The sequence below is a fragment of the Typopeltis vanoorti genome, chromosome 19 (assembly GCF_054136105.1).
Source record: "Typopeltis vanoorti isolate ZY-2024b chromosome 19, IOZ_Tvanoo_1.0, whole genome shotgun sequence".
Taxonomy (NCBI): domain Eukaryota; kingdom Metazoa; phylum Arthropoda; class Arachnida; order Uropygi; family Thelyphonidae; genus Typopeltis; species Typopeltis vanoorti.
Window position 1 is genome coordinate 5466626 of NC_143567.1, and position 26539 is coordinate 5493164.

At 35.0% G+C, this 26539-nt stretch overlaps 1 protein-coding gene across 4 annotated transcripts in view; it reads left to right on the forward strand.

Annotated features, from left to right (window-relative positions):
• Positions 1-26539, forward strand: part of LOC150095834 (uncharacterized) — a 1527755-nt gene that overhangs the window by 168482 nt on the left and 1332734 nt on the right. For 2 of the 4 annotated variants that reach the window (XM_090409494.1, XM_090409495.1), the window contains exon 2: positions 3313-3376. The exons of 1 other annotated variant lie outside the window; for it this stretch is intronic. In XM_090409494.1, coding sequence (XP_090265620.1) covers positions 3371-3376 — 6 coding nt within the window. In that variant the 5' untranslated portion in view covers positions 3313-3370. Of the gene's footprint in view, positions 1-3312; positions 3377-18242; positions 18453-26539 lie in introns of those variants that run through there. One more of the 4 variants, XM_090409489.1, reaches the window with a different exon arrangement.

The window sequence follows — 26539 nt, forward strand, 5'->3', positions numbered from 1 at the left end:
ATGAGTAACACAGTTTCCCACCTAGTTAACGAAGTCTGGAAATATTTCTCTCTCATTTAGTAATTACAAGTATTTCTCAGAGAATGACAATGTGTTCTCCCCCCACCCCCGTGTTCCCAGTTTATATATCCACGAATAAAATAATGAAAATACTATTTTTTGTGGTGGCAAAGTTGAGAATCATGTAATATGAAATAAATTTACAATGTTCTTAATAAAAAAATAAAATGAACAAACGTTTGAATGAGAAGTGTGTTTACGAATTGGTATATATTCGTCGAGTTTATTGCTATTAGTTTTAATTAGTAAGAATGAACTTATTCTTATATAGTGCCCATTGAATCGTTGTGTGTGTGTGAGTGAGTGAGTGAGTGGTCGGAATAATTGCCAGTTCGTGTCAGTCTGGGAATTGTTTTCTATTTGAGCATGTTTTTGTTTCGTTTTGTCTGTTTATTTTTCAGATAAACATACATTTATCAAGAGCTTGGATTATAGTCTGGACACATTTTGTTGCATATTGCAGCTTCATAGAGAAAAAAGAGACAACATAACATCAGAATCGAAAATTCGCATTTTGCATATATTCGAATGAAATTTGGTATCGGAATAAACCGTGCGCATCATGGTGTTAACTAAAAATCCATGGAGAAGATTCCATATCCCACTGGCTTAATAGCCACCAAAATTAATGGTGGTTTTATCCAATTCGAAATATGGTTACTATAAGCTCTGAATTCTCAGTAACCTGAAACTGAACTACAGCAGTTCATACAAAGCAAATTAAATGATCTTGTGAGAGACAGATTAATATCATTAAACGAAATTCCTGTTCCTTTGGGAAACGAAGAATCTTTATGTGTCTTTTGCATCTGAATATGAATTGTCTCATACCCAGATGGTTCGGAAACTTGGTTTTATCATCCGGCATAAAAGGCCAACTGTCCATAGAACATACAATTACCAGATATACTGACATCAGAGCCTAATTTTTGTCGATTATAACATCGACGAAACCCAAGTTTGTCCAATGATTCGCTATATTGTCTTGAAATCGATATTCAGAGCTAAGAACCGTTTCAAAGGGTCGTTTTCTTGTTGTTGTTCATATGTTCATATAGGTTATAAAAGAGTTATTACCGGGTTAATGTGGAGGAGGTTTTGGATAGAATGGGTGAAGACAGGAAGAGAACAAGCGGTCATCCTGGGAAGCTGTATGAGGGGAGTGTGAGAGGTGAGAAGCAGGTCTTTTTGCATGGAGAGTGGTTAGTGATTGCAACGTATTGCCAAGAGTCTGGTGAGTGCGGAGACGGTAATATATTTAAGGCGCGATTTGATAAACTGTTCGTGACAGTGGATCCTCCGGCGATGAGTCCTTTGATTCCTTGGAAGTTTTGATAATAATAACAACAATAATAAAACAATCTGCGAATTAGAGGAATTTCCTACTGGGTGTTACTCAGTGAGAAATAGGATATAAAAAGAAAATGAAAATAGGTAGAAACATTGAAAACCATCACTTGCGTCCTGAATGGAGAACCTGTATAATAAGTAAAACAGCACAGCTTTTAGGCACACATTTTAGTGAAAATGACAAATTAAATATGGAAATAGGCAACAGAAGCTAGCAACGCTGGTATATGGTAGTATGCCGAGTAAATTTATATGGAAAAAGAGAGAAACTAGTCAAAACAAACTATATGTAGAACAGTGTTCAAACCAATTATAACTTATGAATGTGAGAGCTGGATTAGAAATAATACACTTGATCAAAGTCTGGAGACCACAGATATGAGAAAAAATTAGGCAAATGAACATATGCCATCGATGAGAGAATCATATGAAAAATTGGATATTAAGAAGCTCTGCTCACGCATTCAGGAATATGTGAACAGAGCTGATCTCAAGTGGTACGGTCACTTAAACAGAATGCAATAGGAAAGGTTAGCAAAACAGTTTTTGATGTCAGGAAACATCTCAAGATCTAGGTGGTTTAATGCAGTTAACAGTACATTGAAGACCGACAGAATATTCGATAATAAGCTATTAAATATTTTTATTTTTACGCAATAAAAAAAAAAAGATTTTAATGTTACCGATAGCAGTGATGTGATATACGTTATATATTAAGAAAACAAGTATAAACATGATGATGATGGGATGCAAGTAGAAATGAATAATAATATGGCTGAATACAGAGATAGATATATAAATGGTAAATATAGATATATTATCATTATTAATGTCCTAGTGGCTGACCTAGGGTGTCAGTTGACTTCTTTCCAAGCAGTATATATCATCGATTTCCTGATATGTATCCCCAAGGAGTGTTCAAGTTACTATGACAGCACTACATGATTAAGTTTACATTATTATTAATCTCCTATCAAAAATTTTCCACCAAATTAGTCTATTACTTGTGAGCACTCCAATATTGTCATATCTAACATTTCGTGCTTCTAAGGCACTTATGACTGAATCAATCCACCCAGACCTTGGTCTTCCTCTGGTGCTTTTTCTTCCATCTTAGCATCAAAGAACTGTTTTGTTAACCTTCCTTTACCCATCTTATTTAAGTTGTCATCACCTTAAATTAGCTCTGCTGACACATTTTTGAATGCTAATAATGTCAAGTTGCTTTCTAGTATCTTCTGATTCTGCCATTGATACCATCGGTTTACTTCCATGAATTTTTCTCAGAACTCTCATATCTGTGGTCTCTAGTCTATATATATTAGAATAATTATTCACTACTGTTAATAACGAGTATACTTTTATTAAGTGCAGGAAGAGCCTCCGCAGCTCAGTCGCTATAGATGAAGCTCTTTGGTCGGAAAGATCGGGGTTCGATTCCGGTTTATGCCATTAGGAACCTTTATCTGGTCTCTTTCGATTAAGGTGAGTTAGCCAGTCTCATATGGAAGTAGAGGGTTTTGAAATGAAAAACGAGTTTTTCATTTCCCAGGACAGGCAAACCGGCCTCGTGAACACACACCCATTTACAGTCATAATATATATATAACTTATTCCTCATTAAGAGTGCTCAACCCCCCAAAGACGGGGGGAAATGGAAAGAAACCCCTCCATATTAATAATAAAGTACTGCACTTCGCTTAATTTTATAAAACCAAGTTTTTCATTGATCCCTGTAAAATTTGCAGTAAGAAAAATTTTAAAATGCATATCCCGTGTACTTATGCTGCGGCTATTACAAATTCTTAATCTTTCATTGAATAAATCAGTAAATAGATAAAACTCTGAGTGATTTTTTTTCTCTCTTTTACTAACTGGATTTTAATATTCTCTTTGCTTTAGGTAAGTCTGCGTTTGTTTTACTGTTCCTCAGAAGCTGTGAATGTGAACATGATATTGAATGAAGGTAGGAATTTTTTATAAATATGAATGCATGTATTCTGTTACTAGTGAAGGCAGCGTGCATTCGTCAAGTATCAGTGATAAGTTTTGTATAAAGTTTTTGTTTTGTTCTCTCTATTTGATAATTGTTCGAAATGAAAACTCCAAGAAAAGATAACGGAAGGTTTGTTGCTACCAAACTTACGAGTGATGGCTTATATTTATACTAGTGATGGCGAACCTTTTTACCCAGGTGTGTCAAACATCTTTTTTTTTTTAAATATTGACGTTGTTGATGTGCCACTTGCATACATGCATAAAATTTAACTACTTAATCATAGATGGTGATTTATACATATCATATTAAGCTATTTATTTAATAGGACATTGATATACAATCTATGAATTCATATTATACAATTCATTTAATAAACTGAAATTATTGAAATTAGTCTTTTCATCAGAATACCAATATTTTTCAACATCCAAGGTGTGTCACCTGAAACCCTCACGCGTGTCATAGGTTCACCATCACTGGCTTATACCATCATTGCACAAAAATATGAACGTTTCAAGGTTCTTTCATTGTTTAGTGCTATTTCATTGTTTGACTTGTTCTGGTATTTTGTTTCAGCTGCTATTCTTTGAACAGCTCATAGTATTAGTCCTACTTCAGATGATGTATGATCATATAATGAGATTGATAGCAGTATATAGTTATACAAATTAAATATATATTTAGGTTAAGTGGCAGCATTTACAAAACACGAAAAAGAAAATTCTGCAATTTGAAGATATTAGGTAGAAACTGCTCCTCCAAACTTAATTTCAGTGTTTGGAAGAGAAGTTTAAAATTAGTTTCGGATTTGATGGAGCCTGTTTTTGTGAATAAAACAAAGTAATGGATGTTTGCTGGGAAACATGTATTTTCTCCACCCTAAATGTGCAGCTCACAATTAAATTTTATTATCAGTTATGAAAGATGAACTAATAATGATGGTACCCAAGACGGACGCTGTAAAAATTTGGAAACTGGACACCCCATCTGTCGCAATTCCTTTCTTATCTGCCTATTCAATAATTTTTCTTTATGTGAATCATTTTTAAGTAAAAGTATGGTCAGTGATAAAAGTTAGATAATCAGGAAAAACCTTGCTATAGACACCGACAATATATTGGTTAGAGAAGAGGAGCGATGTCTTCTCAGCCAACCAGACTGACATTTCGTTATGCTATTCAACAATATTTACGTAGTGCTCACCAAGCAGCGAGGATCTTCAAAACCCAAGTAAAAAAAATGCCAGAAGCAATCTTTCCTTTCTTCTATTGCTGACATTCCATTTTTGTCTTTCGAGGAATAATTCATGACTATTGTACCATCTTCGGTGTCATATTTTTTTAAATTTATTTTAGATCTCTAAAAACATAAGGCAATCATTGTTTTATATCGATGCAGCGGAGCCGCTGGTTTTACCATTAACAATTTTCCCATCTGTTCAGGAAAATTGTTCTGCCTGCGTTATTTTAAGCACATATACGAGGGTGGTCTGAAAAGTTCTCGGCCTAACCATAGATGGCAACACTATCAGCACGATTTTTTTTTCTAAGTTGATACATCTGTCATAAGCATCCATGTGAAGCTGCAATTCATTCTATCAAGTAGTTTGTTTTATACAGTGTCTGAAGCAAAAGTGTTGTCTGTATCTCTTTAAATGGATAAAATTAAGTATCGTTCGGTTATAAAATTCTTTCTAAAAGAAGGTTTAACGCTAAAAGAAATTCATTCAAAGTTCGTAAAAGTTTATGGGCATGCTCTCCTTCGTTTTCGACACTTAAGAAGTGGACTGCCGAGTTTAAACGTGGCCGTACCAGCCTTGAAGATGATCCACGTGAAGGACGTCCAAAAAGTGTAACAACATCAGAAATCATTGATCAAGTGCACGATATTGTATTGGATAACCGGCGAGTCAAAGTGCGTGAAATTGCTGAGACTACAGGCATTTCAAAAGAACGTGAAGGATATATTTTGCATATTTTGTGAAAGTCTTTAGATGATTTAATCACTTAAAGACTTTCATCTGCCCCTGCGAGACCAACGCCTTGCTTATTTGTGGGTTTATAATGACTTCTGGTTATCTCACTCTTAAGTCTTTTCTCTGTTACGGCGATAGGGACTTTCAGCCTTTCTGAGCTTTATCATAACAGATTAGTTGCTGATGAATCAGTCTGTCTGTATCGAACATTGAAAATGATACATTCTGATAAATGTCATATGTGTCATTTGCTTACGGAGGATTGGGAATAGTCCTATTCATTAAAGCTGGAAACGAATACCTTACCACTGAAAGATTAGTGCTCTATAGAGCCTCAGTCGGTATAAACGAAGCCCTTTGGTCGGAAAGACCCGGGTTCTTTATCTGGTCTTTTTCGACTGAAGGTGAGTTGGCCGTTCTCATACTGAGGTAGAGGATTTTTTTTTTCCCTGCCGGAAACTCGGGTTTTTCATCCCTCAGAACAGGCAAACCGGCCAAGAGAACACACGCAATTGACAGACAAACATTATAACCAATAGCTTCATGTTTGTTTCATAAAATGGTGCCGTACTATTCCTTTGGACTCACGGCCGCTGTATCATTATAATTAATTAATAATTTTAGCAAATTTTTTTCGTAATAGGTCCAAGAGCTAAGGCGAAAGGGAAGAAGAAGAAACAAACTTTTTCATTGTATTGAAGTTGTGGCGATTATTCTTGTATATCAGTAATAGTAGGGGGGGGGGGATTCAACTTCCTGTCAGGAAAATTAACTCACGTAGCCATGCATTCTGTCATAAAATTCAACCGAGTCCCTGATTATGACGTAAATAATCTAGATCAAAATCAGTCTTTGGAAAAATAAATTTGCAGGACAATAATATTTACCGAGTGATCAACTACTTAGTAATAAGAAAGTAAATATTTCTTATTTTACTCTCTTATGCCAAGAATTACGAAAATCTAGTACAATAATCCCTCGATTAATGCCTCCCCCAGATTAGTGCGTCATTTTTTTTCGATACCCAAATTCAATTAGTGCGCCTATATACATCTTAAAAATAAATGTTACAGATTTTAAAAATTTTTCTATCTATACATATTTATGCCTAACTATTTTAAAAAATCACTCACCAGAATGAAATAATTTAGTTACCGATTTAAAACATTTTATAAATGTTTTAAGACGACATAAATTTTTACCGCCAAAATTTATGTCGTCTGCTATTTATTTATGTCGCCCACAGATTCGAGACACTTCTGCGCATGTCACAAAAAGGAAAATCCATTTCAATAATAGGGTAATCAATCCGTCTTCTGGGATGAGTTATTTATTATTACACGTCGGAAAATTAACTTCTCTTTTATGATCATTGTTTTTAAAGTGGTAATTATGTTGCTTGTATAACAGTTGGGAAATTTTATCTATCAAGCACGTGATTTCGCGTGTTAGCGACCAATTCGTACATCCTTCATTCTTTCTCTCTTCAATGATAACGTCCAAGAGTTAATTAAATCTCATTCTGAAGAATTGAGTGATTTCGACCTGCTAAATTTAGATGTACAGCGGGAAGATCCCGAAGAATATGAAGACAATTTAACCCTGATAGTCAGCCAAGAGAGATTTCATAGAAACAATTTGAAAATATTTTCAAATTGTTTCTATCGAAGTTTTTAAGCAGCAATGCTTAGAGGCTGATCCTGATGAAGAGAGAAGCAGTAAAATTTGCAGAAGAGTAAAAGAGGCAATAGGGCCATACCGTCGGTTGTATGAAAAAAAGAAACAAAATGCCCGCCAAACTACATTAGCTCAATTCTTTGTTAAGAAGTAGAATAATAAAATTTATATTCTGAATACGTTTTATTGGCTTCATGGTTTTCCTTTGACAAGGCCCTGAGACATACCTTAATTCTTTTATAAAAAAAAAATTGAGACTCAAAAAAAGAAATTTGAGGATGAATTATACTTTTTCCCATAGGTTATTGTATTCGATTAGCGCGTTTTCGATTAATGCGCCTGTTTTAAAGAACGCATTAGGCGCACTAATCGAGGGATTGCTGTACTGTACTTGATGGTGGCAGCTGCGGCTTTTCACTTTCAATAACAGATGGCAGCACTTGGCAATCAAATTACCGGATTTCATTCAACGAAACGTAAAATACAATCGTCTTAAAATATGACTTGTCTTATATAATAATAATAATAACTCTCAGGTCAGTTATGATTTTATAAATTAACATAAAGAGCAGTCAACTGTTTTTGTTTGCTAGTGTTGAAGTTTTACTATTTTGGAAAGCAGTTCTTAGTACTAAATAGGAAGTAAATATTTTTGTGATGTTTTCAGTAATTCGATTATAAAAACATGGGTTATTCTAATATTAATTTTAGCTTAAGGTTTTACTTGAGTGATAGTATTTTGTATTCGTATCCGTCCATCAAAATAAAAGGGAGTTCCCTACATAATAGGGTTGATCTTGTACAGCAGAATGAATAAGAATAACATTCATCATTGCAGTATTCAGAATAATAAAATTCGGTTTGGATGGCTTGAGCCGTATTTCGATGAATATAGAAATTCCAAATAGTGGTGAAGAGTATATCCATATTCTATTATTGTTGTTAGTCAGAATATCCTCTTTATTGGATAGAAAGAGGGACGATATGATTGAAACATATAATGTTTAGAAGTATTTAACAGATGGGTATACTGAAGAGCTTTTCCAAATGCTACAAAAGGGAGGGGGGGAGGGATAAAGAAATAAAGAGTGATCTGCATTGGATGCTTTCATTTTACCATCATCCTTATGCAGTGGTACTATTCGATCATTTTTACTTCTCAGGAAATTTTCAGTTGAAAGACTTTACTTGAGAAACGTTAGAGGAGCAATCAGTTCTTCATATTTTCTCAAAACGCATGGCAAATACCATTCAGCCTTATTGCTTTGTTGGAATCCAGTTTGTATACTTAAACTTACCATTTCATTTACTTCCAATCCTTCAATGCTTCCAAAACAATAAAATATGTTTCACCAGAATGAAATGTCCTGATTAAGTGATCATTAAACAGCTCCGCCATGTCATTTGGATCAGTTTACCTGCCACCTTAAACACGAAAGCCATTTTTCCAATTAATTTCTCCTCTAATTGGCTACACGACAAAATGAATTCTTTGAACTGCAGTGCTGGTCTCATCTCATAATACGAATTTCTCCTCCTTATTATATTAGTTAACTTTTCTGGTTTAAGATTTATACTCCTCATGCAGTTACTGCTCCCTTTCTCCCATCATACCTCTGATTTGTAATCTCTATTGGGTCTCCCTCTAGGAAGGTGATTTATCATTTGTTTATCAAATATTTCTTATTTTCTGTGCTCTGCTGATCTTTCTTCCTGCATTTTATTCTCTCATTTTAAAGACTCCTAGCTGTTACCTGAATCTATTATTGTAATTTTTGCAATTCTTATTATCTCATTCATTGCTATCAAGTAGTATAATTCAAACATTTTCCCATTTCAGATATTTTTCCAAGTCCTTATTGGTGCTTGAATCCCGAAATTCATGTGATAGTTTCTTAGATGATGCTTTCTAGGGGATCATATTTTGAGGATTAAAATTTGCATCCACATGGTTAAATGGCTTTGAAAATATAAAACAAATATGTGTCTACAAGGCACTTTTTACCGTCAAACCCGCTGGGTTAATAGGTATAAATGTTTTTTTTTTTCTTCATAGTTACGAGAGTGGTCTGAAAAGTTCTCGACCTAACAATTAAATAACAAATTTATAATTTCGAAATTATTTTTATTTTTCAACATAATCTCCCTTAAGACTAATAGATTTATTCCAGCGATGCTCCAGCGCCATTATCCCGTCCCTGTAGTGGTTCTCAGTAAGATCTGCAAAATACTCCCTCTACAGCTGCAATCACCTCTTGATTCGAAGAAAAACGCTAACCAGCGAGGAAGAGTTTTAGTTTTGGGAGGAGATAGAAGTCAGAGGGAGCCAAATCTGAGGAATAGGGTGAATGTTCCAACAATTCATAGTGCAGATCCCTTAATTTTCCCATTGTCAAAAATACCTTTGTGGGCAGGTGCATTGTCCTGATGAAAGGTGGTTTTTTTTTTTTTTCTTCTGCAAACCGGGTCTTTTTTCACGAATTTTTTCGTCGAGTTAAAAGATCGGAATAATATTCTCTGGTTATTGTTTTACCTTTTTCAAGATAATTAATAAACAAAACACCGCTGCCATGACATTTCCTGCTGATGGAACCGGCTTCTGTCCACTGTTTTGACAGCTGTTTGGATTCTGGTGTGTACTGGTGAATCCAAGTCTCATCCAGAGTAATAAATCAACGCACAAAATCAGTTTTGTTTTTGTTAAAACGCTCCAAGCACTGTTCAGAGATTTTCATGCGAGTGTGTCTTTGATCTGCACTCAGCAAGCGCGACACCCATCTTGAGCAAAGCTTTTTTCATTTGCAATTCTTCATGCAAAATATATCCTTCACGTTCTTTTGAAATGCCTATAGTCTCAGCAATCCTTCATGTGGATCATATTCAAGACTTATCCATTTCTTAAGTGTCGAAAACGAAGGAGAAGAATGCTTATAAACTTCGAATGAATTTCGTTTGGCGTTAAACCTTCTTTTACAAAGAATTTTATAACCGAACGATACTCAATTTTATCCATTTCAAGGGATACAGGCAACACTTTTGCTTCAGACACTGTATAAAACAAACTACGTGTAGAATGCCTTGCAGTTTCTCATGGATGCTTATGACAGATGTACCAACTTAAAAAAAAATCGTGCGATAGTGTTGTCATCTATAGTCGAGGCCGACAACTTTTAGACCACCCTCGTAAATGGGAAAAAATCCCATGGCATAAAATGTGAATTGTTTTGATCTGAAATGATGTGTGATTTTCCCAACCATCCACGTCACAAATTGCCTCTACATGCGTAATTCTATATTAATGCACTGCAGTGGCATAATTTCCCGGTCTAATTAAACTTTGGACGTAGCACTTAAAAGTAAGCCTTTTCAAAAATTTTGCCACTTCTGGCTTCCTGATCAGTTTGGTCAGCGTTTAAAAAAAAAAAAGAAAAAAAAGCAATATTTGTATAAATCTTCTAATTCGAAGAATTCAAGAGTTCTTCGGATTAGAAACATCTCTAATGGACATTTAAATAGAAAATCATTTCAGGAAATCTTAAATTGCAATTTAAGGATCACTACCTAACTTTTTTTTTTTTTTTTTTTTTTTTACAGTCTCCCATCCTTCAGACCTGACGAAAGTTAATTCATAAATGATTCATATTACAGCGTCAGGGGTGTCCTCTCCCTGGCGCCTACAGCGCCCAATTCCCCCGAGTTCCGGACTGGTAGGCCTGTTCTCCTTGAATTCTGATGACTCGAAAGTGGAGGGGGGTTCCTCCCCCTGTCGCATAAGGCGTCCCCCTTTCCGTACTGGTAGGCCGGTTGTCCTTGAATTTTGAAGACTCGATTTTGAAGACGCCGTATGCGCCCAACCTCCCCGAGTTCCGGATTGGTAGGCCGGTTCTCTTTGAATTCAGATGACTCGAATTTTGAAAACTCGAAAGGGGGTTCCGCATGCGGCGCATAACCCTCTGAGTTCCTGACTGGTAGGCCAGTTCTCCTTGAATTCTGATGACTCGAATTTTGAAGACTCGACACTCAGGTAGCCCCTGAGTTTCAAAACGTTTCAAATGACTTGACAAAAAACGTTACAAAAAAAGGCTTATCATTTTATATTATAGGGTAGATTTTTAAATATATACACGCCTACAGCGCCCCCTCCCCCGAGTTCCGGACTGGTAGGCCAGTTCTCCTTGAATTCTGATGACTCGAATTTTGAAGCCTTGAAAGCGGGGTTCCGCCCCCTGCGCATAACCCTCTGAGTTCCGGACTGGTAGGCCTGTTCTCCTTGAATTCTGATGACTCGAATTTTGAAGACTCGACACTTAGGTAGCCTCTGAGTTTCAAAACGTTTCAAATAACTTGACAAAAAACGTGACACAAAAGCGTTACAAAAAAAGGCTTATCATTTTATATTATAGGGTAGATTTTTAAATATATACGCGCGCGCACATTTTGCCATTAATCATTACAGTTCAAGTTATCCGATTTTTATTTCTGCACCATAATAGCTTTTCCCGTAGATGGATTATCCTCTGAAAAGAGCGAAAATCTTTATTTAGCATTTGCTATTGAGCAAATCACGGTATTCTTTGCAGTTTTAAACAGTACAGTTTCTCGTCTAAATCCCAAATTGCCAGCTGCATTCACTGCTCAGGTGGATCTTTGATAACAGAGTGTACCATCAGAAGGTGGGAGTTGGACATTGGGTTAGAGACCTGATCAGTTCACTGCATTCCTTACCGGATGTGTTCTCATCAGTTATCTAGCCTTGGCCTTTAACCACGCTACCTGCCAGGACGTATATATACGTCCAAGTTACTATGGATGCGAAGTGCATATTAAAATTGTAATGCCATTCATATTACATTGAAATATATGATGGATATGAAGCGTATGAGGATGCGTATTTTGATCCATAATGGCCGGTAAGGTGGTTTAATCATTGGAAGTGTGGAAGGTGTTCATTTTTCAGAAACACGCGCTATAATTTTCAAGGGTTTTTAATTAATCGTGCATTGCTTAATTTTAATAATTAAGCAATGCACGATTATCTTCAATAAGCAGGTAATTTTGTTCGTTTATTATCCTTGATGCCATATCACGTGACTTGTGCAGTTTGAATGTTATTTTAATGATCTGGTATTGATAACATTGTCACGGGTCTTTCCAGCTGTAGGGCATCGTCGAAACCGACTGATATATATAGACTAATGTGAGATCGTTTGCAGAGACTTAATTGCACCAACGAGATTCCTCTTCCCGATAGGAGTAGAGTGCAATCTGAATGCTAGAGCCTAATTCAGCTATGTGTCGTTTCATGCTTGACAGGTTTTTTTTTTTTTTATTCTATAATAAACAAAAAAAAAATTCCCTCGGAAAGAAAATCAAGAAAACTGTACCAAAGTTCACTCAAAACTGAAAATTAGAAATCGCACCTCACTTAATTGCATGTCATGTAATACATAATAAATTGACTGTATTCTAAAAGATAGTGTACTTTTTTAATTATGAAAAAGAGTAGAGCATCTGGTATCTCTTCGGTTTTCCGTTCATTGTAAACGAATAGTTGGTTTTCTTATTTACACTTATAATTTATAATATTCATCCTAAAAAGATTTTTTAATAATTCAATTATGTTAATGTATAAATTAATATGTATACAAAAATGAACTTAATAATCTACTTTAAATGCAATTTAGATTTGTTTTGTATGTATTTATACATCTAAATGCACGCATCTATCTTAACATTATTTATGGGATTCCCCTGCAATTATGAGAAAATGGATGTAGCTACACAAAATTTTGTGGTATCCATAAAGGATTCAGAGGTGCGCTTGAAAAATCAACTGCTTGGAAAGACGTCAACGAACACCATAGTGGGAGGAACAACCAGCCATGGCGACCACTTTAATAAGATGTAGACCCCCCCCCCCTTTCTCTGCAATGAATGCAGCAATCATACGAGGCATACTTTCCACAAGCGTACGATAGCAACTTATGGGAATTGTATACAGTTCTTCCCGTAGGCATATAATGAGTTTCTAGATTGTGGGGCGGACGTCCCTTGATCTCACCCGACGCTCCAGTTCATCTCACAGATGTTCAGATGACTGAGATTGTCTTGCTAAAAGAGAAAATGGTCAGTTCCGTAGAAACACCACAAAGTGGGAAACATTGCATTATCCAGAATGTTCAGATACCTCTCGGAGTTCAGTGTTCGTGGCCACGAACAAAGCCCGAAGCCAAACCATTAAAAACAGGACCATAACATTACATTAAACAGGACCACCTCCGAATTTCAGAGTTACGCTTTCTTCTAAGAGACGTTCTCCGGGCATTCGCCACACCTGTCCATCTGTTCGGCAGGGAGAGTAGCGTAGTGGTTCTTAACCTGGGCGGTAGCCCCCCCCCCCTCCCCAGGGGGGGCTCTGAACGATGAAGGGGGGAGGTAAGCGTTATAATACTACTGATGTAATAAAAGCAAAAAATTCCGTATTTAATCTAGCGTCCTTATTTATATTGTGTTTGGCAACACTGTTCATAATATTGTATATCTGGTAAAATTGTTCAAATTTATTCGCTATTTATTTTTTAGAATTTTTACATTGAAAGTTAAGTAATTGGGCTATTTTTTGGTCCGAATTTTCTGCATTGAAAATAATTAATTTGGGCTACTTTTATAAGCTTTATCTGCTACTTTTCCTAACGCCCATCTGACAACCCTGGTTTGCAGTTTATATCTAGCCCGTGGTATCGTTTGGCGGACTTCGTTGATAGTGGGTAGCACTGTAGCCCATTAAAATGATGAAAAAAAAAGTGTCGTCAATATTCAAGTGATTTAAAATATGGAGTTATTCCGTTTATAAATAATGAACAGTTACCAATGTGCTTAATATGTGGGGGGGGGGATTCTCAAACGAAGGAATGAAGCCTTCAAGAATGATTGAGCATTTAAGAACAAAGCATCCAAATAAAGCAAAAAAGAATGTGGAGTACTTTCGACGAGATTTTCTGTAGTTTTCAAGTCTACAAATAATAAATTATGATTTAATGTTAGATACAGATTTGGATTGTTGTTGTTTCCATCTTCTGACACTGAAAGAACACTTGATGATCAGATTCTAAGACTTTGATGAGTTTAAATACCCGATTGGGTGATAAATCCATTTCTTTCTGATGCCACTTCTGTTCATCCAAATTTGAGTGAAGAATTTATTGACTTAAAAAATGATTTTAAAGCTCGAGTACAATTTCAACTGCGTGTGTATAAAAGAATCTGACCGAACATGCAATGCAAGTATCCTCAGCTTTGGCAAGAAATAAAATTAGTGCTCATTGTTTTTCCTTCTTCATACTTGGTCGAGAAAGGATTCAGCGTCGTGTGGCAATTGTTAGCAAAGAAGTAAAAGAGGAGACTTCATTTTTCGAACGAATCGGATATTGAAAAATTAGTAGGATCTCAATCAGGCCCAGGGTAGCTATTAATGATTGGCTTATTAAATACAGTAAGTTTAGATCTGTTTTGAGTAAAAATTAATTTGTACCAAAGTCATTAATTTTTAATTAACTATCAGTTCAGATATGTTGATTGTAATTTAGGTTTGCCTAATAATATACTGTATTAGGTTAATTTCTGACCAATCATGTATTTCTGTAGCCTAGTGTTACCTTGTTGTAATTTTGTTAATATGTAAATACCACACCGCTAAATTTAATTTTTATGCAGACATAATATATAATAATTCATCTTTAACTTTATGTATTACTGCAATAACATTTGTTGTAATCTTATTGTAGTAAACTTACATGTAGATACTGCATTCTTCCTTGGCTTGGTGTTGTACATGCATTTCGTTTATTAACTTATATTGTTGTCTAATTATGTACTGCCTTAAATGCTGCAGCAATTTTGTTTATATGTAGATACTGTTGCCTAGCTTAACGTTTGTGCATACATATTATTTACTAATTTTTTGACTAATTATGTATTGCTGTAGGATACCTTGTATATTTGTGTAATCTTCTTGTAATTTTGTTTATATGTAGATACCAATTGCCAAATTTTATTTTTATGCATGCATGTTGTATAATAATTAATTTGTTACCTATTTATGTATGCCTGTAAAAACATCTGCTATAATTTTAAGTTATATGTAGATACTGCATTCTTTGGCTTGTACACGCATTTTGTTTATTTAACTTGTATTGTTGATAATTTTTACTACTATAACCTTTAACCTTGTGTGTTGCTGTGCCCTCTGCAGCAATTCTGTTTCTATGTAGATGTTGCTTTGTGGAAGCTAATTTTTGTACAGGCATATTGTTTACAATTTTCTTTAACTGCTTATGTATAGTTGTAACCTTAGTATGGCACAATATGACCTTTGTAGTTTTTGTGCCAAAATAAACTATAAACCAACCAACTTCCATATGTGAAAATTGGCCACACTAATGTTCTTATCATTCTTTTCTTTGTCTCGATACCCACAGAACTTCCGAGCAGATCTTTATTTTTCCAGAAGGCATATTTAGTTATGGCTGTTCTTATTTTTATTTCTTTATCTTGCTTTCCATCTGCAGTAAAGTAGATGCCTAAATATTTGTATTCTGTTGTATGTTCAATTTTCATATTGTTTATGAATATTTCTGGCACGGATCTATTTTCTTTTGAGATTTTCATAAATTTGGTCTTTTTTGCATTTATATATAATCCAAACTCTTTACCTTCTTCGGTTAGTAGCTGCAGTAATTTGATTAATTTGTTTCTGTTTTCTGCTATTAGAATGGTATATCAGCATATCTAAGATTGTTGTAGTTTATACCAGTGATACTAATTCCCATGAAATTTTGTTTTTCAATCTTTTTCATCGCTGTCTCACTATAGATAATAAATAAATTTGGTGAAAGGATACAACCTTGTCTAACTCCTCTTTTTATTTTCACCACAGAAGTCTCATCGTTAAACAGCTGAATTTTCTGTTTGGTGTAAATCATTTTTATAAACTTAAATACATAATTTTCTATGTCTAATTTATCTAATATATTGGACATTTTATGTTTTACCCGGCCGAAGGCCTTCTGAAAGTCTATGAAGCATATGTATATGTTCATATTTCTTTCAAGTGATCATTCTATTAGTATTTTTAGTTCCAGGATAGCATTAATGGTTCCCATTCCTCTTCTGAAGTCTTTCTGTTGTTCACTCAATTCACCGATTACGGCTCTTTCAATTTGTTTGTTAGCAATGGTTAAAATAATTTTAGATACATGGAATATTATGCTCACAGTTCTGTAATCCTCGCAATTTTGTGCATTATTTTTCTTTGGAATTGGTATTCAGATAGATGTAAAAACTTCAGGTAATTCTATTGTTTTGTAGATGCCCTGAATGGATTCCACTAAATAGTCGAAATAATAGTTTGAAATAATTCCACTAAATACTATCGCACCCAGGGGATTTATTATTAGGAAGATTCTTAATTATGTGTTGTATCTCCTTTCTTGTCGGTAGAATGGTATCCGTTGCTATGTTTAAGGTGTCATCTTTCATGAATCATCTTTCATCTTGCCATTATCATCGTCATAGTGATCTGAAAAGTACTTCACCCATCTTCCATTTATCTTTTCCTTATCAATGATTATGTTCCCATCTTTGTCCTTGATGTTATTAGACTGTGTACGTTTTGCTTTTCCATTAAGTTCTTTCACTTTCAGGAATGCTTCTCTGGTTTTGTTCCTATTTTGTAATTCTTCTATCTCGGTGCACTGCCTATTTATCCAGTTTTCTTTCAGTCTCCTGCATAGCTGTTTGATTCTTTTATCCAACGTTTTATATCTTAATCTCATTTGCTCATCTTTTCCATGTTCTTCTTTCCTCTTTGAGATTGATGTTCTTCTTCAATCTTTGATAGATAACTCAAAAACTTAAATACTAACTTACATTTTTTTTTATTCTATAAAAAAATGTAAGTTGGTATTTCGAAGCTTTACTAAAATTAACATTGCACTCTATCAGGAATACAAACACACACAATTTTATTCTCCGTTTTTTTTCTCTTGTGATTGTCTTTATATCCAGAAAAATACTCAAATCATTTGTTAATTTGTTTTATAGCCTTGCGAAAACTGCGTAATGCTGAACATCGATACAAGTATTATAAATGTTTCATTACTCACCATCAACATAGGAAACAAATTAATATTAACCTGGAGAGTTTTTTAACTCCTATATACCAGCATGGTTAGTTTATTCGCTCTCTAAACAACAGGCTGTGGTTTCGAATCTGTCACGAGCAAGGCTATTTATGATTGTTTTTAGGTGTTTGGCCGTCATCCTGTTTATTGAAAGCTTGGAGCTTAAAAAAAGTTTCATGTTTGGTTTCTAGAGCAGGGCTTACGGATTATGTAAAAAATACAACAATGATATAAACTAATAAAAATAGAAAAGAAATCATTAGCCTGCCCACTGTACTAATAATGCAGTCTCATTTAGTTAAGGCATTAATGTTGGTGTTCAGTGGGTTCAGTGTGACTAAGTTGTATTGCTCATTCTGATTTGTATGAGAGAAAAAACCGTTTTTTCCAACGGCAGTTTTTATGAGGTAAAAACTGCCGTTGGAAAAAAAATTATTGATACAGAGAAGGAGAAATTTTAAAAATAAATTATATTTATTTTTATAAAAAATAATACTGCTTTATTAACGTGTCCCTTAGATGAATACTATAAAGATATATTTTATGGTATTATTATACGGATCAGTATTGTTTGTGGAAATTAAAATAAATGGATATCCCATTATTTCGTTTTTTTTTAAGTATAGTTATCTTATTAAGGTGTTGTTAATTGCAACTTAGTGATTATAATGTGAATATTTTAAAACATACCGATCCCACATTTACCTGAACAGGATAACCCAATGTACGAAATAGAGCAGCTGCCGTAAACTCTCACATGAGAGTTTTCTTCAGTTTGCCCCACTACTGCGCCGTCTATATTTAAATCTGAAGACACCTACTTCCGTGTGTCGAAACGAACTTCCAGATCGTGTTTCTAGCTCCTGAGACGCCGAACACTCCCCCCCCCCCCCTCCCATCTGTGTCTCTAGTCGTTCCAATCTTGGACTTTGTTGAGGTGAAGAGTTGGAGCGATTCCAATATTTCCCATGAGCCTCTTCACTATTGTCGCGACTGCAGTTAGGCCTAAGTGCCGGCAGCATTAATTTTATCATTTAATGTGGAATGAGGAAAGTTCGAAACTTGTGGTTTATGCAATAAATATTTATAGGAGCGTGGCAAAGGAAGTAAAGCAGTCAGTGGGCTTCATTTCCGTAAGAAGGAATTACCACTTGAGAAAATGAATGACTCGAAAATAGAAACAGCGGATAATGCGCCAGCTAAACTAATGGTGAGTGGAATTAATTTTTATTTTCCATCGCTGATTGCTATATTTTAATGTAGCGTGTGCATTATAGGAGGAAGCGCGTTAGTTCAGAAAAGGTTGTCATTTTTATTTATTTAATTTGGTCTTATTAAAATATTATTGTCATATAAGCATTATATAGCTTTCAGGTAGTAATTGGAAGCAGAGCCCATATAATTGCACAACGGATTTTGACGCGTTACTACATAATGACACAAGAAAAAAAAAAAACATTTTCATCTAGATATCTGTGGATCGAGTTATTCATGTCTTTACTGTAGTAAATATGGTTGCTAATTCGTATTCACGATCTTAATTCCCGCAGTAGGTGCATCTAGAAAAAGCTTTTTTTTGTGTGATAAAAATATCCAACCGGGTAGATTTTTTTCTTCAACAGTGGACTACACAAACTTTATGTGATGCTGAAAATTGAAGCGCATTTTTAATAAAACTGACACTTTTTGATTTATTAGCTCCCCTCCTAGAAACAGGCACCTACCTTCAGAATATAAATATCTCCCTATCATCTGCCCTCTGAATTTCAAAGGATTTCAAGGACTTAGTGATCATTTGACTTGAAGTGTTTAACGATTGCTTAGGAACAAGAGGTGCCTAAATATAGCACTGCCAGAGATGACACGGCTGGCATTAAAACTATTCCGTTCCTGTTATTTAGTGCTAATCCACGTGTACGTCTTCCACGTGTTGTCTGATTCGGCGCATATTCGTCGGGCGTTTATTTACTCACGCATAAACACAACAAGTATATTTTTAAATTATTAGGTATATTTAAATTCTACGTCGCAACGTTTTACTTGTTACACTTTGCAAATCGAATTTCCTTCATCGAACAGCGGATTCGAGGGAGCCAATTTCGGTTACGAATAGTTAGTCTTTACATTACAATCCATAGATTCATTTTCTAGAATCGTTGAATTACGTTGAATAAAACAGTAACGATTAATTCTGTTTCTCCTCCCTTACATTACTATGTAAATTTTCCATTCTTACCGGTGTCGAATTATGACACAGCATCTTTGTAATTGTTAATGAGTTATTATTTCCACCAACCTTTAATCATGACTGTTAGATGTATTTTAAAGTGCAATTTTATATGTAAATTTAATTGCAAATATTTCTTGTACGGTTGGACCCTTTTTTGAGAGGAGTTATTGCTGTAATTAAATTGTAACCTGCAAAGTGAAGTTACTGTAAATCACTTTTAGAGTGATTATTCTAATCTTTTTTTTTTTTTTTTTGTATGCGTTGATTGCTTTTAGCGCAAGCAAGTGATATAGAATAAAGGGTGAGATATATTAATTGCAGCCATCTAGTTTGTAGATTTTATCACTGTAAACGTTCATCAGCTGCCTTTGCCCTCGTCCGAGATCATTGACATTTTCATTTTTTTTTTATTTACGTTATTTTGCAAATGTATTATTGTTTACTTAGCCTATAGAGGCAGGTTTTGAAAATATACATTCATTTTCATGTGTGAATGGTATACATAATTGTATTGTATACCATTCATATTTTGTTAAATTAGCAGAGTTAGTTTATCTTAGTGTTTTCCGAAGTTATTCCCTCCCACTGTCACGCAATTTATAAACACCCTCAAACGTTACATTACACCCCCCCCCACCCCATTTCAGCATGTTTCGCCAAAAAAGGATAAATAATATTGTTTAATATCTTGGCTTTATAATGTGAAAACATGTATTAACAACATTTATTATTAAATGCTACTTGGCCGAGTACTGGCTGCAAGTTCGAATCCCCTTAGGCATGGATGATTGTGATTGTCTTTAGGTTGCAGATGAATTTCTTCATCCGATGTGAACGAGACGATGAAATTCACCAGACCACCACTACTCCGTTTATTTGAAGCTTGAAGTGGCTTGAAAAAGTTTCATGTTTCTTCTGTAGAGCATAGTTTCCAGATTATATATATATATATATAGAAAGTATTTTACCTTGGGTATAATACATGTTAAAGATACCAAGCTATTTTAAACCTGGTTTTACTGGAGATGTGCTTTGCATTAAGGGTAAATATTAAGATTAGTGATCAGAGCTTAATCTACCTTTACCATGAGTTTCCTTGGTCTTACACTCTGTTCAGGATCAGCTAGACTTGCAACACTTGCAGGCGCAAACTTGACTTGTATGTCTGTTTGCATATTTGGGAAATGGAGTAAAACCAGGTTTAAAATAGCTTGGTATCTTTAATATTTATTATACCCAAGGTAAAATACTTTCTACATTTATATCTCCTCCTGAGATTTTTATTTAATAAGGTTAAAACACCTTATGGTAACTTGTTCTGGTAAAATACTTATAAGCTCTGTATTACTAAAATCTTGGTATTTCTAGCCTGGCTCCCACTGATGAGACCTCAATAAAGGTCGAAACCGGTGAGCGCCATTATGAGTTCGCTCTTTTAAGGTTTTTGCCTTAAGGGAGTAATTTGAGTCTCCGGGGAAAGTGTTTTCCGTTACGGCCCGGTGAGGGGCTTTGTCGGTGAATGCTTTTCTTCGGAATATGAGCGGTTCTGCTCGCTGGTGGTGGTGGTGGGTGGAAGGCCATCACTTAGTGGAGCCAACGCTGAGATGAACGGTCTTTCGCCCACAATTGAGTGGCCTAGGGATCGTCTGAATTTTTAGAGACGGCTTTACTTATTCATAAGGTCGAAACCGGTCTGGGTAGTGGCCCCTTGCCTTTAATACAAAGCATCATAAATCTCCTCCAGGAGATGTGCTTTGCATTAAGGGTAAATATTAAGATTAGTGATCAGAGCTTATTCTGATCTTTACCATTCTGCACAGAGTGCAAGACCTTTACCATGAGTTGCCTTGGTCTTGCACTCTGTGCAGAATCAGCTAGATTTGCAACACTTGCAGGCGCAAACTTGACTTGTATGTCTGTTTGCTTACTTGGGAAATGGAGTAAAACCAGGTTTAAAATAGCTTGGTATCTTTAACACACACACACACACACACACACACATATATATATATATATATATATATATATATATAATATTAATCAAAATAGAAAAAAAAATCCTTAGTCCATTGTAATATAGCCTTACAAATTACGTGATTTTATGTAACATACGTGAGTGGTAATTACATAAAAATGATTGGTATATTATGTACATATAAATGGCAATATTAGTAACTTTGCTACTTTTAATATATTTGGTTTATTATATCATTTTATTGATTTGCGCATTGAACACTCGTATACCATACAACGAATGCAATATACTGTACCTCAAACGTAGCACAGGACCATCATGTAGTTTACGAGCTCATTATGACAGCACCATCTTTATTTCCCTCATAAGCAAAAATTGTCATTCTTTATCTCATCCTGATGTGTGTGTGTGTGTGTACATACACATACATACACTCACAGAAAAATCCACAGTTAACTAACCGCTTTTCTTAGCATTTTCCTATGGCAGACATTTTCTCAAACCACGATTCCCCTCCTCCGTACACCATACTAGTTACGTAATTCACCACTATTAGCTCCAATTTCGCTAAGGCTGGTTGAGTCTGTCTACCTTGAACATCTTCCCAGTTCTGTTTATCTGCAACCAAATTATTTAGATTACTCTGCATTCAGTCCAGCTTTGTTCCTGATGTTTGTAGGATGCCCTTCCTGGGTGATCGTGGTTTTGAGAAAATGTGTGACATAAGGATATTCTCTGTCCGATGATAGTTTCTTTATAATTTAACCTGTGGTTTATTTAAAATACCCGAATAATTAATTTTTTTTTAACCTGCTTTATTGTATTTCCTTCCACGGTAAGTGCTTCGTCTCTTCCTAGTTTCATTAAGATTTACGAAAACTTCTCTAAGTTTTTTTATTTTTATGTAGGCTTTAATTATTATCTGTGAATAATACCAATCATCTCATGCTATATCACTGTTTTACAATGTAATTTTTTATTCATTAACAGATATTTCCACTTTTTCTTGGATGGACTTTTTTATCAGTTCCTCCAAGCGCAGGTTAAATACGATGAGAGTGAGGGCATCTCTGTAAAACTTCTATCTGTTGACATTGAATCTTTCAACGACCTTAATTTAATTTTTGTGGTAGTATGATGTTAAATTTCAAATAATTTATTTCTGCTTAATGACACGAATGCGTGTTTAAAGTCCAAAACATCGATAATTTTTTTCGATGCCACTTCGGGAGTGCACACACACACACACACAGTAGTGTGGTTGTGTGCGTAATGTTAGTAATCTTCTTCTCCTGAATCCCTAAATGGGATTCAGGAGAGGAATACTACCAGGAATATTCTCCAGTATGTTGTTCAGAAGTTACTTTTATTCTGTTTTGTATAATTCATATAGTTATTGGTCTATAATTTGCACATTCCTGGATACATCGCTCTTTAAAATCTTCCTAATTTTCAGTCTCCAGAGGGTTTCCGAGTTTTAGACTTGCGTGAATAGCTATACTAAATAAAGCCTTGTTTAAATCGAATGGACAACAGAGACTACCAAAAATATTATACAGATATAAAATAAGTGGAAAAAGAAGAATCCGATGACCAAGAAAGAGATGGCATGAGACCGGAACAGGCCACCTGGCCTAAAATCCATGTTAAGAAGAAAAAATAAAGCCTTGTTGCTAATTATATGAAGAGCCAAAGGCTTCAATTCGGCCACTCCACCCTTTCTATGAGTTGCCTCAGTTTGCACTACCAAATGGGTCAGGTGCCACTATCTAGGTATTTGCTTACCCTTGGAATCGCCGAACTTTATATTATTATTATTATTATTTCGGGCGACTCCAGGAGTCCTTAGACTCATCGAGGGAGGCCCTAAACATCATGTCCACACAACTATGCGATTACATTCTCACAGTATCTATCATACCTTGTCTTGAACTTGTTCACCGTCATAGCACCCACAACAGACTCTGGCAGCTTATTCCACTCATTTACCACTGTAAAAGTAAAGAACCCAGCTCTAACACCCCTGCTAACCACACTCTTGCCCAGCTTCCATAGGTGTCCCCTAGTTCTCCCACCACCAGTCCTGATCTCAAAAATATCCTCTGAATTGATCCTATAGAATCCCTTTAGCAATTTGAATGTCTCGATCATATCTCCCCTCCTCCGCCTATCAACTAGTTTCTGCAACCCACAAATCTTCAACCTGTTCTCATATGGTTCATTCCATAGACCTGTTATCATCTTAGTCACTCGCCTCTGGATCCTCTCAACCTCCTCCCCATCAAGAAGGAACCGAGGTGACCAAATCTGGGCACAGTAGTCGAGATGAGGTCTTATCAAGGCTCGGTACAGAGGTACAATAACTTGCTTGTCTCTGCTCGTCAAGGTATTTTTCAACAACCAAGTGAGTTGATGAGCTGATTTAGCTACTTTTGCAGTGTGCCCCCTAAACTTCATCTCCCTATCCACCAACACTCCCAAGTCCCTGGCCTCATCAATCTCTTGGAGTTCAGTTCCACCAATGTGGTATACTGCTGCTAATCTTTTCATCCCAAAATATAGTTTCTATATTCGGCTAAGAAACAATATGGGATGCAATATCCCTTAACTTAAATAAAGCCTTGTTGTTTCTCTTCCATACTTCCAAAATTCTATCTAGTATGTCTTCTCTCTTCGAAGCTTTATCAATGTGTCAGATTCCATCCTCATAATTTTGCTGTCGCCCAATTTTAATCACTTTTTTACCCCATAAATTGTTGTGTTGGCTTTCTGAATAGTGGTCAACCTACATTTCAGTATTTTTTTTTATCTTCAGCAAGTATATTGCATTTAATTTCTGATATTATATGTTTTTGAAAGTTCTGTTATTGTTTTTTGTATTAATTTTGTTAGATGATTAGTTGCATTCTTACACAATCTGCTTTTTTGATTCACGCAGTTCGATTTTGCTTCTCTACATTGAGTAGTGATTATATTATTTTTTAAAACTACTTATAGTTCTGTAGTAATTCAGTTATATTCCGTAAGTCAGAAGTTATAACTGAAAGCATGACATTGTGAATTTTCATTATTAAGGAAAACGAATTTTTCGAGGCTGTTACATGAATTTTTTTGAATTTGAGTTCATTTACAATAATTTGTCCTCATTTTTCAAATATTTTCATAGAAATTGAAGATGTGATATTTCAGTTTCGTGTGGCTCGATTGTTATATGTTAGCTTTTATTTAAAGGTCAGCTGTGCGTTCTGTCGGCCTCAGCAGACCAGGAACATTCCGCATCTGCTTCTCCATAGCAACCATCGACAAACCAGCTTCCGGAGAAAATGTTGTAAGAATGAATATCGACTGCACTCTCTCACCAAGCTATCACAAGAGCTCGTGAGGAGAATATTGCCTAATCTATTTTTATTATCATTCTAACCAGACAACTTGTTTATGTGTAAATAGCAAAAATCGATTATTCGAAATATTTTAAGAAGTGTAAAAATATTTAATGTGACTCGGAAATTTTAAGATAATGCACTTCATCACGTAGTCAAGGTATTTAATAAAATACTTTCAGGGTAATTATTTGCATTCGAAATTTATCGCTAATCCTACCCTATTTTGGTGTTTTGCATTTAAAGGAAACCGACTGAGTTTAAAGAATATTCCGTGATAAATCAGTTTAAAGGATGTACTTAAAACATGCTGGTCTCTTTAGCCAAGTGTGTAATATGTTTGCCTACCAGCCAGTAGGCTGAGTTAGAGAGTCATCGCGGAACGAATATTTGTAAATGTCCTCAGGTCGTAGATAACTTTCATTATCCGGTGTGATGAGACTACTATCCTGCTTATTGGAAATCGGAAGTAGCTTGTCAAAATGCCATGTTTTAGTTGCAGCGGGGTTACTGGGTTATCTCAGCCTGCCCACTGTAGTAATGCGTTATTTTTGGTATCATGAAAATAAAAAAAAAGTTTCAGTTTTTCACCCTGATACTCAGCGTCAGTGCGCCATAGATTTTGCACCCTTTCCTTTGTTAGTCTGATATTACAAAATGGAATTCTTACATTCATTTCGAAATGTACTGCAGTGGAAAGTGGCCATATTTTCTTAAGAGAATATTTTTTGAGAGTAGGCCTACAAATCGACACTTTTCGAATTTGGTTTGCATTCGAATAACTTACACACTTAAATTTGCTATGGTGATTTCCAGATCGATATCCATATTATTGGGTCTTGTAAGGGTTTTTCACAAACAGCGAAACATATTGCAGTTTTTTTTTTCTTTTTTTTCGCATTTAATTAATCTAAATGGACAAATGTGCATCATTTTATGAAATTATGTAAAAATAAACAAAAATTTATAAAAGAAGGTTTATTCTGAATCTCCATTTTCTTAATGAAAACTTCGATTCTTTTGTTTTTAAGTAACAGTTTCTTGTATTTTCCCTATTTAATCCAGTAGTCAGTCTACTATTTTTTGACGTTTTTTGTTGTGTTCCTGTTTTCACCTTCCCATCTTTATAGTTTCTGGTGAAATCTTGCCCATTGTTTTTTGTTCACTGCATGAACATTCTCAGGTATAATACTATAAATGAAATTCAAGAAATGACTACATCTCCTAACTTAATTTTTAAAGTTTCTTGGATCATATTAGCTGTACTTTTGAATTCAGGTGTTTATTTCGCGTATAAAATTTTGTTATTACATTTCTCAAACTAATATGCCTGAAACTTTTTTTAATTATTATTTTTTAACTTGTAATCATTGTTCCTTCTTCAAGCCGTCTGTTTATAGATACTGTACATGTCCGTATAAGACGATGCTTAAAAAAAGCTGAACATGGGATCGTCTTATACCCTGGGTATAAAATCTGAACTTTCGAATTTGCAATGGAAAACATCAATCAATCGTCTCTCTGCAGTTGTAGTGTTAAAGACGCATGACCGTGTTTCAATAAGCTTTTGCTTTATATTATGTTAATTAGAATATTAATATCTCATATACACACATATTTGTACTTAATCAATGTGTTTATTAGGGTAAGCGTATAGTTTTGTTTTGTTTTTTTCATTTAAATCTTACTGGTGCGATGGTATTACATGAATT